The sequence below is a fragment of the Haplochromis burtoni genome, unplaced genomic scaffold (assembly GCF_018398535.1).
Source record: "Haplochromis burtoni strain Fernald_Lab_line unplaced genomic scaffold, NCSU_Asbu1 Contig_73, whole genome shotgun sequence".
NCBI classification, from domain to species: Eukaryota; Metazoa; Chordata; class Actinopteri; order Cichliformes; family Cichlidae; genus Haplochromis; species Haplochromis burtoni.
In genome coordinates this window covers 83,193-97,448 of record NW_024582434.1, presented here as the reverse complement: position 1 = coordinate 97,448, position 14,256 = coordinate 83,193, and the positions used below count along the sequence as shown (strand labels likewise).

Below are 14,256 nucleotides of genomic sequence, written 5' to 3'. Positions count from 1 at the left end.
ATCCCTCATCGTGTCTCCACGTACATTGAAAAGGTACTGTCATGCGTGGTTGGAGCCTTCTGAGTAACTCATTCAATGACCCCAGCTGGTGGTAAAGTAGGTGGTGGTGCAGCTGGATTGGAGCAGGGACTGGGTGCATCAGTCCAATCAGACACAGGGATAGTAAGGGGGCAGGTAAGAAAGAAGAGACATCAGGCAGAGCCAGTGCCAGTGTCCAGGGACTGACCAGTAGAATTAAAAAAAAGAAAAAAAGAAAAACCCTGATAGGAATCATCTCATTGAGAGGGAGCGGAAGGAAGTACTTTGGAGTGAGACCTCACGCTCATAGAGGATCTGCACACGTCCTGCCTGAGTTTCTTCCTGCAGTTCCACTCGTTTCGGACACTTTCTCAACATGTTGAAGCTGAGCTGCTCTCTGAGGTCCGCCGCGCTACTCCTCAGACCCGCTGCTGCTGCTCAGGTGAGTCCAGCTGCAGCCCAGAACCAGCCCAGCAGGTCAGTGCACCGAATCTGCACCTTGACCCTGACAGTGCACGCACATCCGAGCTGGAACATGTAAACTTTAACCTGTGCACACGCACATTCCTGCTCTAGACTTCATGTTTGTGAGCTCCGTGTGTGACCTGCTGAGCTTTGATCTGGGTCAAAGATCACAAGTTTAAAATTAACCAGCAGCAGAAAAGCAGTGGGTTCACGTGAATACGCACACGAGTACACACGGAGACACAAACAGAGCCTGCTCTGTGGTCCACGGTCACGTATCCCTCAGCTGCAGTGTTTTAAGGAGCCCAGCAGGTGGCAGCAGGATACAACTAAAACCGTTTCCATGACGACAGTTTTGTGTTGATTTTTATCAGTGTCTGTCCTCCCATGCTGGGTTCTGGATGTTCCTCTAACACTGGTCATATCTCTAACACAGATTAAAGGGCTCACATGCCCCCAATACAGACTTATAAACAGATTGTTTTGAGTTTTTTAATGTGGGACCCAAAAAGGCATGGGAGAAGGGGAGTGGTTAAATAAGAAACATCTCTGACAAATTAAAAACAAAACAAACAAACAAATGACCTCCTGCTACCTTAAACATGCTTTAGGAGTTCTGGTTCTGGTTCCAGCCTTAGATGGTTCGTTATGCTGAAAAACTGCATCTCACAGAGGAGTTAGTGATATTAGGTAAACAGAAATAATTTCATGACCCTCAACCCCAATTTTATTTAGATAAAGAACAGTCTGATGGTACACACTCATTTGCTTATTTATTATAAAATTGCCCATTCACACTGTTAATCTTCATCCTGTCAGTTTATGAGGGAGTATAGCCCTGTACACACTTCTGTACACTTCTTTCAGCAGTCACATCATCAGTGATGTTTCCTGAAGTCATCCGGTGTTTCAGTCCTGTGACATCAGACGTCCTCGTTCAGGTGACCCAGCCAATGGCGATCGGTCCCTGACTCGTGCCCCAGCAGCATTGGCCCATGATTCAGACCTTTTGATCCAAATGTGTTTCTTTGTTTGCTGATTGGCTTGCGTGTTCTTGTTGCTGTATCATACAAACGCTGATTTTAGGACAACAGAAACCAGAATGTGTTTTGAGTATCGATGAACTCCATGCTCCTTCTTTTCTGTCAGAGTGAGACCTCTGCACTCCTCCCTCCTCTCTGCAGCCACGTGCGCACTTCGGCACCGGTCCCCAGCAGAAACACAGAACCTTCTATGAGTTTCGCACCTACTGCATCCGCCCGGATCAGAATGCCGCCTTCCTCAAGCTGACCAATGAGAAGATCCACCTGCGCACTGCCCACTCCGAGCTGGTCGGCTACTGGAGCGTTGAGTACGGTGGCCTGAACAAGGCCTTCCACATATGGAAGTATGGTGAGGACCTGTTTCTTCTTCTCTCACACAATATGAAGGTGTTTCTTCTTCATGGGGCTTTTAAAAGGTAACGGGTCCCTACCCACTCCTCAGACAGTTACGCCCAGCGGGCAGAGGTCCGGGCGACGCTCGCTCAGGATCCCGCCTGGGTGTCAGAGTACCTCTCCAAGGCCTTACCAATGCTGACGTCACAGGACAACGAAGTCACCTATATGGTTCCTTGGAGCCGCCTGCAAAGTCCGCTGCAAGAGGGTGGTAAGCCCCGCCCTCTGTGTTTCACGTGTCAGTGACATCATCCCCAGCTGGTCAACACTCACCTGTTTTGTTTGTTTGTTTCAGGTGTGTACGAGCTGGTTTCTTTCCAGATGCGTCCTGGTGGACCAGCAGTTTGGGGAAAGGCCTTCCAGGCCGCTATCAATGCCCATGATGCACCTGGGTACGGCAAGCTGATAGGAGCTTTCCACTGCGAGTTTGGACTGCAAAATAGAGGTATTGAGGTGACGATGTCACTGTGAGTGATCATGGGACTGTGAGTGGTTGACAATATCACTGTGTGCATCTCGTCAGTTCACGCCCTCTGGTGGTTCGAGAGCCCCGACCATAGAGCTGAAATCCGACACACAGCTCACCATGATGCCAGAGTGGTGGCTGCAGGTGAGACTCCGCCCATCATAACATCGCACACTGACAAAAATCCCTCATACATTAATCAATAATCGATAATCTGTGTCTTTCAGTGAGAAACAACATCGTCAATCTGGACTCTCAGAGGAACCAGCTCATGTTGCCGTGTCCTTTCTCGCCTCTGAAGTAACTTCCTGTCCTGATGCCCGCCTCTCACCCAGAACAAAGTTTAGCATGCAAACCTGATCTTTAGTTTGACCTACTTGGGCCTCTGTAGACGCAGACGTGCTCAGCAGCAAGTGTTGGCGACAGCTAAAAGGTGGGCGGGGCTTATCTTTGCTTTAGGTTAACTGACTGGCTGCTTTAAAGTTTCAAAGTGTGAAAATAAACTGTCACGTGCCTCTCAGACTCTGTGGACTGTTTTTCCGCTCATGGATGGAATTATTTTCCACAAAGCTGGGACTAAAAAATATTTAAATAAAGGAGATGATTTACATGTCATTTCACGCCTGTTATCCGATAACATCTGGAGCAGTTTACACATTCACCTAACAGGTGAAAGGTCCCTCATTTGGCTCAGAGAGTGGTTGCATCAGGCATGTGTGGAGCTACCTGCTGTGAATAAAGGAGCAGCCCAAACTAGCTTTATATGTGATAATATCTGGTACAAAGACAACATATAAAAAGGCTGAAAACTGAGAAGCAAGTAGAGCTGGGTTAAAATCTGGAGCTTTTTAATGTAATTTTGATCGTGTTGTTTTCTGAGAAAACTTAAATTTTATCCAAAATGCACTTTTTAAGGCATTGTGTCTCCACGTGTGATGGGTGGCTGCTCAAAACAAGTTGGAACATGTGAAAATTCCCATTTTCACCTATTTTTAACACCAGGATCAACATCCAGTCCCTGTTCTTCCACCAAAGGGAGAGAGCATGTAATCGGTCTGTTTGTTTGTTTGTTAGCAGTCAGGCGTCCACAGTTTAAGGTTTCATTTTCAAATTTTGTGTGATGGTCGCGGGTCAAGGTCACAGCAACTGTGAAAATCAGTAGAAACTTTCTACTTCCCACAATTTCTATGCATAGTCTTCAGACTTTATATCAATACACAAAGGCCATTGGGTTGACTAAGCATTTGATCTTCATTGTTGGGATCCAAGGTCAAAGCTGACCTTGAAAAAAACAAAACATGGAGTAATATATTATATGAAAAGACACAGAGACGCCATAACAGGTTGGTGGCATCGTGTGGTGATACAAACATCAAAGTTTTAATGCAGCCTTTAGCCTTCGGGGTGCGATGTGAGCTATGGATGCTCTCCTGTAATAGCAGTTTTACTAGTATTCAGGTAAAATCAGCTGATTCTGATGAAATGACCCTAAAAGCTTATTTAACCCTGTGGGAAAGCATCGCATTCAAAATAAAGAGGAAAACTTAAGATTTCTAGAATTTGAAGATTTCTTGGTTTTAACATGTTTTCTTTTCTTTCACACAAAAACTTCAAACTGTGTGTAAATCTGAATTCTGTCTTTACAGTTTAGACTTTATTTTTATGCATGTCCACCTCAGGGCCTTTAACCTTTGGCCACATGGATTATGAACAGTAACATTACTTGGTTCTTCCTTAAAAAGTGGGTGGACAAGCAGAAACCCGCAAACTGATCAGCACGGATAGCCAGCACGTCACAGAGAACTGCAGCAGAAGAAGTCTTTGCTTGAAATTTGATTTATTTGCTAATAAAAGCCTTTGAAACATGAAATGCTCACGATTGTTCTTCACTACATCATAGAAACATGTAAAAAGTAATAATAATAAAGAACATAGTGGCACAAATTTTGTTTCCACAAACATTTTTTAGTCATGAGTGTATATGAGAGGTCTGAGGAGATTCATCAGGATCCATCCATCCATCTTCCTGCCAGTTATCCGGGTTCAGATCAGTGGGGCCAGCAGTCTACGCCGAGACGTCCTTACTGCCCTCTCCCCACACACCACCTCCCAGTCATCTGTGGGGATAGGGAGGTGTTCAGAAGCCTCCTACCTGTAGGGATATGGTCAAAATACCTCACAGAGGTGGTGTTCAGGATTGCTGGGTGAGATTCAGTGGCAGAAAAACTGATTCTGCTTTTTAAACTGAACTTTTCCAAACCTGAATTCATTTTTTACTGTTAGTGATTTAAAAAACCTAAGAGAGGAGTGTGTGTGTGGGTGTGTGTGTGTGTGTGTGTCAGAGCGAAGTAAAGAGCCGGGTGGAGGCAGGAGATTTGTTTCAGTTTAATCCTGGTTGTTCGGGTCGTAACAGCTCTTCATCCATCAGCCGCACGGTCAATAAACGTGATCAAGTTTGATTTCAGTGCAAAGACAAACTGATGGTGTTTGAACACTTCAAGTGCTGCAGTCACAGAGAGTCACCTTTAGCAGCTCGCCGACCAATCAGAGCGCCGATCGATCAGCAAGGCTGCTCATCAATACTGTAGTGTGCTTTAGAAGCTGATGAGGTATTTCACTGTTTCACACCCAAACTCACAAATCGGCTTTTCTTAGTATCCTTTCTTTAAAAAACAAAACTATAAAAATCAGTACATGTCTCCTCGGTATCAGGTGCTTTGATTGGCAGTTAAACACTACAGGAAACAGTTAATGACTCTGTCAAAATAAAACAACAAATTACACATGTCTCTTTTCACTACACATATAAATAAAGTCTGACAGTAGAAACGGAATCAATTTTTTTTTTTTTTTTTTTTTTTAAACGTGTGATTTTATTTTTTCAAACAGCCCTCGGATTCTTCATCGTTTGTCACCAAAAACAGTCGCTCGCGTTCTTCGCATTCAATCAGGAAGAGAAGAAGAGTCTCGGAGCCGCGGGAGGTCTGAAGGCACTCGTTCAAGTGTTTAAGTCGGCGTTGTCGGCAAAGCGCTCCCCGCCTCCAGAGGAAATCATTTGCATTGACTGGCATAAGGCAGCAGGTGACTCCGCCCACCGCCATTTTTTTAAAAAATCAGTGTGACATCAGAGAAGAGGTAGGTGTCTTCTCTGCTGCAGGTCAAGTCCAGGCTGAAACTTCAGCCTCACAGTGCGGTCACATGACACTCTCCGACAGCCTGCCACCATCATGCGAGGCTCCGCTGGTCGAGCTCAGTACCGGGAGGTCGATGACGACGACGTCCTTCCGCCTCACAGAGTTGTCTTTGGAGTGATAGTCGTCGCTCTGATCCTTCGCGAAGTTTACAAACACCTGAAAGTACAAACATCAGTCAGAGCCTCTGCAGGCCACACCCCCTTAGTACCTTCTTAGGTGCGTGCGAGTCTCTACCTGGTCCAGCGTGGTCTGAGTGACGGAGTAGTCCTCGATCCTCAGCGTCTCTTTATTTTTGGCCAGGATGGAGAAGATGTGAGCGAGCGAGGTGAGCGAGGACGGCAGCTGGTACTGCAGCATGTTCCGGTGCTTCTCCTTCAGCGTGCTGCCGCTCAGCTCGCTTTCAATGAACTTCATGACGGGCAGCAGGTCGGGGTTCGGCCCCGCCACCCGCAGGATGATGGTGTACCCATCGCCAAACCTGAGGCACAAAACCGGGAGTTCAACACTGAAGATACTCATTTAAAATAAACTCACATTAGAGGCTCTCTGAGCACAAACTTCTCTGACCGAACAATTGAAAAAGCTGGATTTGGAGGATGAATGTGTTTAAATGTAGCTGCTGTCGTGTGTCAGTGAGCGCTACCTGTTCTTCAGGTGCTGGACGCTGCCGAGACATCTGAACCGGCCGTTCACCATGATCGCCATCCTCGTGCACAGAGCCTCACATTCCTCCATGCTGAAACACACACAGCCGCTTTAATAAGCACACGCAGAGGGGACGCCAGCTGGTTTCACAATAACTGTTTAACATTTAAATGTTTGGCTGTGCTTGTAGATATCTATTACTGTTTTTATCACCAGCCAAAGGGTTAGTCACTGATGACAGTGAGCAATTTTGGAATCAATAAAGATAAATCTGAACTGGAAATATAAAAGTGCCAAAAATGTTCTACAGATATGGTAAAAACATGTCTCAACCGTTCAAAATCTCTACCAACTAAACTGAGCGACTGGCAGACCCACTATGAGGACGCATTAACCATGAAACCATCCGCCTGTCCTCGTGTTTACCTGTGCGAGGTGAGGACGACGGAGCGGCCCTCCTTGATGACGCTGTGGATGCAGTTCCAGAGGGCTCGGCGGGCCTTGGGGTCCATACCCGTGGTCGGCTCGTCCTGTAACGAGTAGGATAGCCAGGTTGAGGTTGGCCCACAGATGCAGCAGGAAGCAGAAGGTAAAGGTGAGGAGGAGGGGGAGGAGTGTCATTGTAGCCACACCTCCTCTACCTGCACCTGACAAAGCACCGGCTCTTGTTGTTCTGTGCTTCAGACCTTCCCGTCTCCTACTCCGGTTTTCCTCAGCAGTTCCTTTAAATCCTTTTCCCATTACACAACCTCCACCCTTCCAACTCCACCTCACCCCCCCACACACACAAATCCTACTGTTAAGCATCTGCACTGTGATTGGCTGCCTTGGTTCTGCTGCTGTTGTGCAACAGCGTGTTTCTTCAGCTACAAGACGAGTGACAAATTAAAGGAAAAACCTGCAGTCTTGACCCCTGCGGTGAATCTGTGGCTCTGCTTCAATGCCCCTCGTGGTGATCTTACTGAATCTTACTTCAATCTAGTTTTACCTTTAACTAAAGTTAGGCAGTGAGGTGCATCTTACCAGAAACACTACAGGGGGCGCTCCGATCAGAGCCATGGATGTGGACAGCTTCCTCATGTTTCCTCCGCTGTAGCTTCCAGCTGCTTTATCTGCATACTTGACCAGACTCAGCTTCCTGATACCCCACTCTGCTACCTGTCAATCAAACAGCAGCAGAATCATCACGATGAGCATTATCATGGGTAGCAGATGCACAGCAGTGTGTTGCTCAGGGTGTCTTATTATTTAAAACTGCATATTTACAATGTGTGTTGGCAGTGCATGTTTGCTTTGTGCTTTTGAGTGTTTGCAGTCTGTTGGCAGTGTGTTTACACTCACGTCACACACTTCCTTCTCAGGCACCCCTCTTAGGATGGCGTACAGCTCCAGGTGCTCTCTTCCTGTCAGCAGCTCGTTGATGGCGTCAAACTGAGGGCAGTAACCCATGTTTTGATGCACCTCGTCAATCTCCCGCAGGATGCTGCAAACACACAGATATTAGCATGAAGAGCAGAAAAATACTTTAATTTAAATTTAGATTAATCCTCTTGCTGTCCCACCACTGCACCTGTGCCTAGTGTGACTTTTTGGTGGATGGAGGACGGTGTGTGAGGGCAAAGGCCCTGCAGGGAACATTGCGCAGCTCTACACGTGAATTGCTGACAATTATAAAATAATGGAGCAACTTCCTGGCTTTGTTTTAGCAACTTTGTTTGAGCTGCTGAACGAGGATCCGAGCAGCCAGTAATGAGCTGCTCGGCTGTTAAAGCTTCAGCTCAGGTTCTGTTTGCACAGTCAGAAGAAATCACGAGAAGACAAAGCCCTCAGAGATGAAGACGCTCATGTCTTTAGTTAATTAATCAGTGTTCATGATTTGGAATAACATGGCGGCTGGCTCCACAGATTTTAAATCCATGATTTTTACCTTAGATGTTCTTCCTGATACAACCCCAAAGAGATTTCAGGATCGATCCAGAGATCTCTCACTTGTTTGAAACTTTTTTACGTGTCACACATCGTCCTACCTTCTCTTTTAAAATGAGGTTAAATTATTTAATTACGACTTATGGCCTCCAATTTTAAGGCCCAACCACGTGAAGTGAAATGAGTTCTCAGTGAACTAAATCCTCAGAATAAATCTGCAGGAAACCAGGTCAATCCCCGACTCCAACACACAACAACAACAACAACCCAGAAAGTTTCAGCTCCAATAAGCTCTGAGCTGCTTAGACCTTTGACCTCACCTCTTCCCAGCCAGGAAAGCCTCTCCTCTGGTCACTATGGTGTCTCCCGTCAGCATCTTGAAGGTGGTCGTCTTTCCGGCTCCGTTCACACCGAGGAGGCCGAAACACTGAGGACGCACATTTTAAAATCACCATTCACAGGTTCGTTTTTATGAAGGTGATGGTTTGGTTTTAGAGGCTGAACTGAAACACGAGACTGCAGATCGAGCTCACCTCTCCGGGAGGAATCCCGACACACAGTCGATCCACCGCCGGCTTCTCCTTCCTCTTAAACACCTGCAGGACACAGTTCACTCGGTCACGAATCATTTACTTTGGATTAAACTACTTCCAATCTCCAATAAAGTTTAACAAGCATCATAAAAATACACATACACAACAGCAGATTTGTTATAATCTGGGAGAAAGAGAGAGTGACTCATTAGGTTTTCTTTCTCAGGCTCCTCCAGATTTGAGGAGGAGCCTGAGAAGTTCCCAAAAGAAGAATGGGCTGGGATTGCTCAGGAGACGTACACGAGACTTGTTAAAAACTACAAGAAACGACTGCAAAAATTAAACAAAACTGACTGTTAGGATGGGGGCTAATCATCTTGACCCTGGTAGTTTCTGGTTTTGGTGAAAAAATTCTGTTTCTGTGTGGAAAGTAAAATAACGTAAGCATCTGAAATAAAACCAGATGTTTGGAAAAGCTGTGTTAAAATTTCCTTGCGTTGGGTAACAGCTCTTAAGAAGTACTTGCTTTGTTTCATTAATATAGTTTATCAGCGTCATTCAGCCTCTGACTGTGTGTTTGGTTCAGGTGGAAAAAACAAGTTGGATAAAAATCTGCACCTTCGTCAGCTGCCGAAGTTCCACGATGTCTCCTTGTCCGAGGCCGTGGACGATCCTCTGTCTCTCTCGGGCCACGTCCTCATCCTCCTCACCCAGAGGTGCCAGTTTGGTGAGCTTACTGACCGGCCTGCACACACATAGACGCACAAACACGGTGCTCATACCGGCTTTCCTGCAAACTGGTCTACATAAGACGAAATGAAGCGATCCAGGTGTGCTGACTCACTTGGGTTTGATGCAAAACCTGTACTGAATGAGGACGGTGATGAAAAAGAAGACAACTCCCTCCACAGCCATGGCGAGCAGGTTCTTTCCCACCATGTCCCACTCCAGAGGAGAGCGGAACCTGTTCTCACCTGGAACACGACCACAGCGTTCACAGAGCCATTCAACAGCCTCACATCACGCTGACTGACTACAGACAACAAATAAATAAATGCTGCGATCAGAAACTGGAAAGCTACCGAATCTCTCGAGGGCGTCGGCCATCGCCTGGTTCTTCACCATGTCGATGAGACCTCGACCGAGACAGAAATGAGGGAAGATGAGGAGGACGTTCTTCAGGATGTCGTTGATTCCTCCGATTTCCTGAAAAGAATGGAAAGTCAAACCGCTGCTCTCGGGTTTATTTTCATTCGATCTGTGAATCGTTTTGAAATCTAGCGTCGGCGTCCGTGAGGACTCACGTTGTTTCCGAACAGCTCCATGACGAAGGTGGAGATGCTGCCGTTGATGCCGATGAGGATGTTGACGCTGGTGAGGACGACGTACGCCGTGCTGGGGATCTTGAAGAAGAAGGAAGCCGGGTACATGAGCGGCGTGATTGACCAGCTGGGAGAAAAAGGAAAACAAAGGTTTCTGTTAGAGCACAAACTGGCTCGGTGCCTCTGATGTAGTATGATACAGTGGCAGCATGCAGTACACTGCAGTACTTCGCAGTATTTTGCAGTATCTGACCCGTAGAGCAGCAGCAGCAGGGCGAGGGTCGGCAGATTTGTGGATGATACGTAGGCTTTTTGTTGGAAGCAGATGAAGATGAGGATGACGAGCGTTGCCGGGACGATGTAGTTGCACTGCAGAGACAAGCAGGCATCAGCAAACACCCAAGCGCACAAACACACAGGACACAGGGGCACTTGTTTCGGGTCTCACCATGTCCCATATGAAGTTGGCGGTCCAGTAGAGCAGCGGATGGACGCCACTGATGAAATGCATGTGTTTGGCTTTGCTGACCCGCTCCTGGATGAGGAAGACCACGAAGCTCGCAGGCACGAAGGACATGGCGAAGATGACGCAGATGGACACAAGGACGTCCACGGAGGTCGTCACCCTGGAGATGAAGAGCAGAAGGAGGTGGTGGGGAGAGACAAAGAGGGGGGGGGTTAAGAGGACTGAGGTGCAAACAAAGACTGCCGACAGGTGTGTCGTTCAGGTGTGCACTCACAGAGCGACCTGGGACAGCTGCTCCTTGGTCAAGTTCAGCGGGTGGTTGACGGCGCTGATGCCGTACTTGCTGGCGTCTCTCCCCTGAGGGAGGTTTGCCCTGAGGATGGCGTTGTTCATCACGTTGATGAAGGCACCGATGCTGTGCCAGCCTTTGTTGTTAAACCAGATCTGAGGAGAGAGGATTCAAGGACAAACCAGTGAACAGCCTCTTCATGTTAGCTGGCGTCCCCTCCTCCCAACAGAGCCGTGAATGACCAGTTTTAATCCGCAGGTTTGACTAAACTGACTCTTTCAGCTGTCAGTGGGTGAAGTGAGTCAAATATTTGATTGAAGGACTGATGGTTTTGTTTCTAACATGTAATTAGTAATAAAATCAAAACATATTACATTACAAACAAAACAACAAAGAAAAATGACATCAAGTTGTCTGTAAACCACACAATTTACCTGCCGCACGTTCATGTTGAGTCCACAAAAGTCCACTCGTATTATTAGATTTCAATAATTGGAAAAAATGTAACTATAAAACGATTTTAACTTAAGTGTTTCTCAACCCTGAAAAAACTGTCTTAATATCTCCTGTTGATATAAAGCACGAAATGCTGGAACGCTAATTCATAGTATAAAGACCAAACAGACCTTCATTGAAAATACTACAGTTATTATTGCAGTCATACTCCTGAGGCCGGCGCCACCATGTGTTCTCACCTTGACGTTGTTCTTTGTGTCGAGACCGTTGATGAAGCCAGACAGAGTGTCCAGGAATCGATCTGCAGCGGCTCCCTGCAGGAAACAGCAGTCACATTTCAAAGTCTTACTTTCCCTTTAAAGAACCAAGGGCTGGTTCTGGATCACACAGGTGGACTGGCCTTCCTCTGATGAACTTCATTAGACTAAAGATAAATTATTTCTGACCTAAAATATATCCACCATCTCAACTTAGATTCTGATGGTGTAATTGTCTTTTGAGTTCATCAGCCTGTGAGTCGAGCCTGAAGCCGGCGTGTTTTTAGTAAAACGTCTGCTTTGTAATAAACCCGACAGCCTGGAGGAATGTCTGGACAATAAAAGCTGCAATGAGTCAAACATGTTTCTCTCTGACTGACCTTCTCTAACTCAAAGATCTTTCGGACTCTCTCTATGGCGTCGTCGATCTCGTTAGCCGGAGGGAGGACTTGAGTGCTCCTGGCACCCAATGAGAAGCCTCCGTACCTGTAAAAATACCAAAAGAAAACAGCTGAGCACCTACAAATGACCAACAGATGGTGTTTATGATTTCAAAATAAAACCAGACAATGACCTGAATTCATTCACCCAGACTTTGTTCTTCAAGCTGTGAAAACAGAAAAAAACTTTCAGTCTGGCTTGTGTTCAGTTGGTGTGTGTGTGTGGCTGTGTGGTGTGTGTGTGTTGTGTGTGTGGTGTGTGTGGTGTGTGTGAGGGTGAGTCTTGGAGTGTGTGGTGTTGTGTGTGTGTTGTGTGAGGTGAGTGTCTGTGTGCTGTGTGTGTGTGTGTGTGTTGTGTGTGTGGTGTGTGTGCGTTTGTGTGTGTGGTGTGTGTGTGTGAGCGCTGAGTGTGTGTGTCTGTGTGTGTGTGTGTGTGTGTGTGTGTGTGTGTGCGTGAGTTGTGTGGTGACGGTGGTGTGTGTGTGTGTGGGTGTGTGTGTGTGTGTGTGTGGGTGTGTGTGTGTCTGTGGTGTGTGTCTGTATGTGAGCAGGTGAGTCCTCTGTGTGTGTCTTACCTCTTGCCAATGATCTGAGCGTAAGTCTTCACCAGGTAGTCGGAGATGTTTCTCCCAGTGAGGTTCTGTAGGATGTCCGTTTCACTCAGCTTCATCTGAACGACAGGAAGAGTCCCTTTTTTTATTTAACCACAATTTCACAGGATGCTGCACACAGGTGGGTCAGGCTTAGGTCAGGTAAATCTAACACTAAAGTTGGGCCAAATGCACAAAATAGCGTTTTTTTTAAACTATGTTAAAACTAATTTGTGTGTTCAGGTGATTCTTTTCAAAGTTTTTCTAAGCTTACAGAAATTCCCCTTCAGAGAGCTCAAAGTGAAAAAGTGGATGATTTGAGTGTTCTAATTCTTCTAGTAATAAATGTTGGGATGCTGTGTAAAATGTAAATACAATCATTTAAAGCGTCTGCATTTATTTCACAAAATAATTTAAAATTAAAAATAATTGCTCGTCTTGAATTTGTTGTAGTAAGATGGCTTTGATAAAGTTATTACAGCTAAAAAAACGATTACACTAAAAACCTATTGTTGGAACATCTGCCAGCTAATGAGGTTAATTAGCAAGTTGACTGGGTGTAAAACGAGCATCCCATAGAGGTTGAATGTGTGTGTCCTCCTTTCGTATCTGCCCACCACTCCCCGTGCTCTGACCTCAGGTGGGGGCAGACCTCCGGCTCCAGCCGGGCAGTCTGGCAGCATCTTCTTCTTGCCATCGCAGCTGCACATGCAGGCTGGAGAGGGATCGTCCATGGTCCAGTTTCTGGAGCTAAAGAGTTCCAGGACGCTTTCAGGAACTTCAGGAGTGTACCAGTCCTCATCGCCCATCGTACAGGGTGCCTCTCTACAGGGAGGAGGAGAGGAAGAGACAGAGGGTAGAAAAAAAAAATGTAGTGAGGTTTCAGGTGAGTAAAAGCTGATTCGCTCACACGTTGATGAAGACTAGTTTAAAGTGAATGTAATGCCCAGGGTGTCGAAGTTTCTTACGGGATCGTGTATCCGTCCATGCAGCGAGTCCCAAATCCCGGCGCGTTCAGCAGCGCATCTAAAAGCTTCTGCATGTTGGCATTTCCAGGAGCATCATCACTGAGAGTTCGAAAAACACAACCACAGTCAGATCGCAGGAAATACCTCTGGATAACTCAGTGAGAGTTCAGGGCAGTCGTGTACCTGATGAAGGTCGCTTGTTCCTGGTACATCCACGGCTGCAGCTCCAAACTGGGATAAACTCCAAACGGCGGCACGATGAGACTGAAGACCAGAGCGATGCAGACAAACACGGCCGGAAGGACGATCTGAAACACAGATTTTTTTTCCCCGATGAGCCGCAGCAGGCCGGTTTGATCAGAAAGCAGCAGCGGGTTTTTATCGCTGGCGACGGCATACCTGAGCGAAGAAGCCCTTCCTGGAGCGCCGGGCATACAGAAACCGCTTCCACATCAGAGCAACAAACTGCTGCCTCCTCAGAGTCCAGCCTGTCACCTGATATGAGCCTTTACCGTCAGTACAGTTCAGCCAGTCGGTTTCTTTGCATTCTGAGAGGAAACGAGGTCACATGATCAAATAAGAAAACTTTGAGAGTGCGCAGACAGGATGTTACAAGACAACAAAAGTGAGAAACTTCTCATATTTGCACTCGTTACTTTGTACAGTTGGCGCTTTATTTTGAAATTCCAGTCTTTTGATTTCTTCCCTTGAATTTTGCGCCCCTGGTATTTTATCCCATTGTAACTCTCTGTGAATAAATTTTGCTTTGCTGTGTTTTTTTTGTA

The 14,256-nt window shown here is 46.4% G+C and overlaps 2 protein-coding genes across 2 annotated transcripts in view; one reads left to right on the top strand and one right to left on the bottom strand.

The window, feature by feature from the left end:
- The first annotated feature begins 157 nt into the window (after positions 1-157).
- nipsnap3a (nipsnap homolog 3A (C. elegans)) lies at positions 158-2,905 on the top strand. Its single transcript, XM_005924038.3, has 6 exons — positions 158-460; positions 1,668-1,875; positions 1,969-2,130; positions 2,215-2,364; positions 2,443-2,529; positions 2,613-2,905. Exons 1-6 carry the CDS (start codon positions 395-397, stop codon positions 2,687-2,689), a joined length of 750 nt encoding a protein of 249 aa, XP_005924100.1. The 5' UTR covers positions 158-394; the 3' UTR covers positions 2,690-2,905.
- A 1,852-nt stretch (positions 2,906-4,757) lies between these two features.
- The window catches only part of LOC102296162 (phospholipid-transporting ATPase ABCA1), a 39,805-nt gene continuing 30,306 nt past the window's right edge, over positions 4,758-14,256 (bottom strand). The window contains exons 27-49 of the mRNA XM_042221731.1: positions 13,871-14,019; positions 13,655-13,779; positions 13,472-13,570; positions 13,139-13,328; positions 12,489-12,583; positions 12,048-12,080; positions 11,854-11,959; positions 11,456-11,530; positions 10,746-10,915; positions 10,454-10,631; positions 10,259-10,374; positions 9,988-10,132; positions 9,766-9,889; positions 9,528-9,657; positions 9,302-9,428; positions 8,684-8,746; positions 8,471-8,577; positions 7,566-7,707; positions 7,248-7,382; positions 6,651-6,754; positions 6,223-6,315; positions 5,814-6,057; positions 4,758-5,735 (exon numbers count right to left, since the gene is read on the bottom strand). Of these exons, the coding sequence (XP_042077665.1) occupies positions 5,580-5,735; positions 5,814-6,057; positions 6,223-6,315; positions 6,651-6,754; positions 7,248-7,382; positions 7,566-7,707; positions 8,471-8,577; positions 8,684-8,746; positions 9,302-9,428; positions 9,528-9,657; positions 9,766-9,889; positions 9,988-10,132; positions 10,259-10,374; positions 10,454-10,631; positions 10,746-10,915; positions 11,456-11,530; positions 11,854-11,959; positions 12,048-12,080; positions 12,489-12,583; positions 13,139-13,328; positions 13,472-13,570; positions 13,655-13,779; positions 13,871-14,019 (2,906 nt within the window). The 3' untranslated portion in view covers positions 4,758-5,579. The remainder of the gene's footprint in view (positions 5,736-5,813; positions 6,058-6,222; positions 6,316-6,650; positions 6,755-7,247; positions 7,383-7,565; positions 7,708-8,470; positions 8,578-8,683; positions 8,747-9,301; positions 9,429-9,527; positions 9,658-9,765; positions 9,890-9,987; positions 10,133-10,258; positions 10,375-10,453; positions 10,632-10,745; positions 10,916-11,455; positions 11,531-11,853; positions 11,960-12,047; positions 12,081-12,488; positions 12,584-13,138; positions 13,329-13,471; positions 13,571-13,654; positions 13,780-13,870; positions 14,020-14,256) is intronic.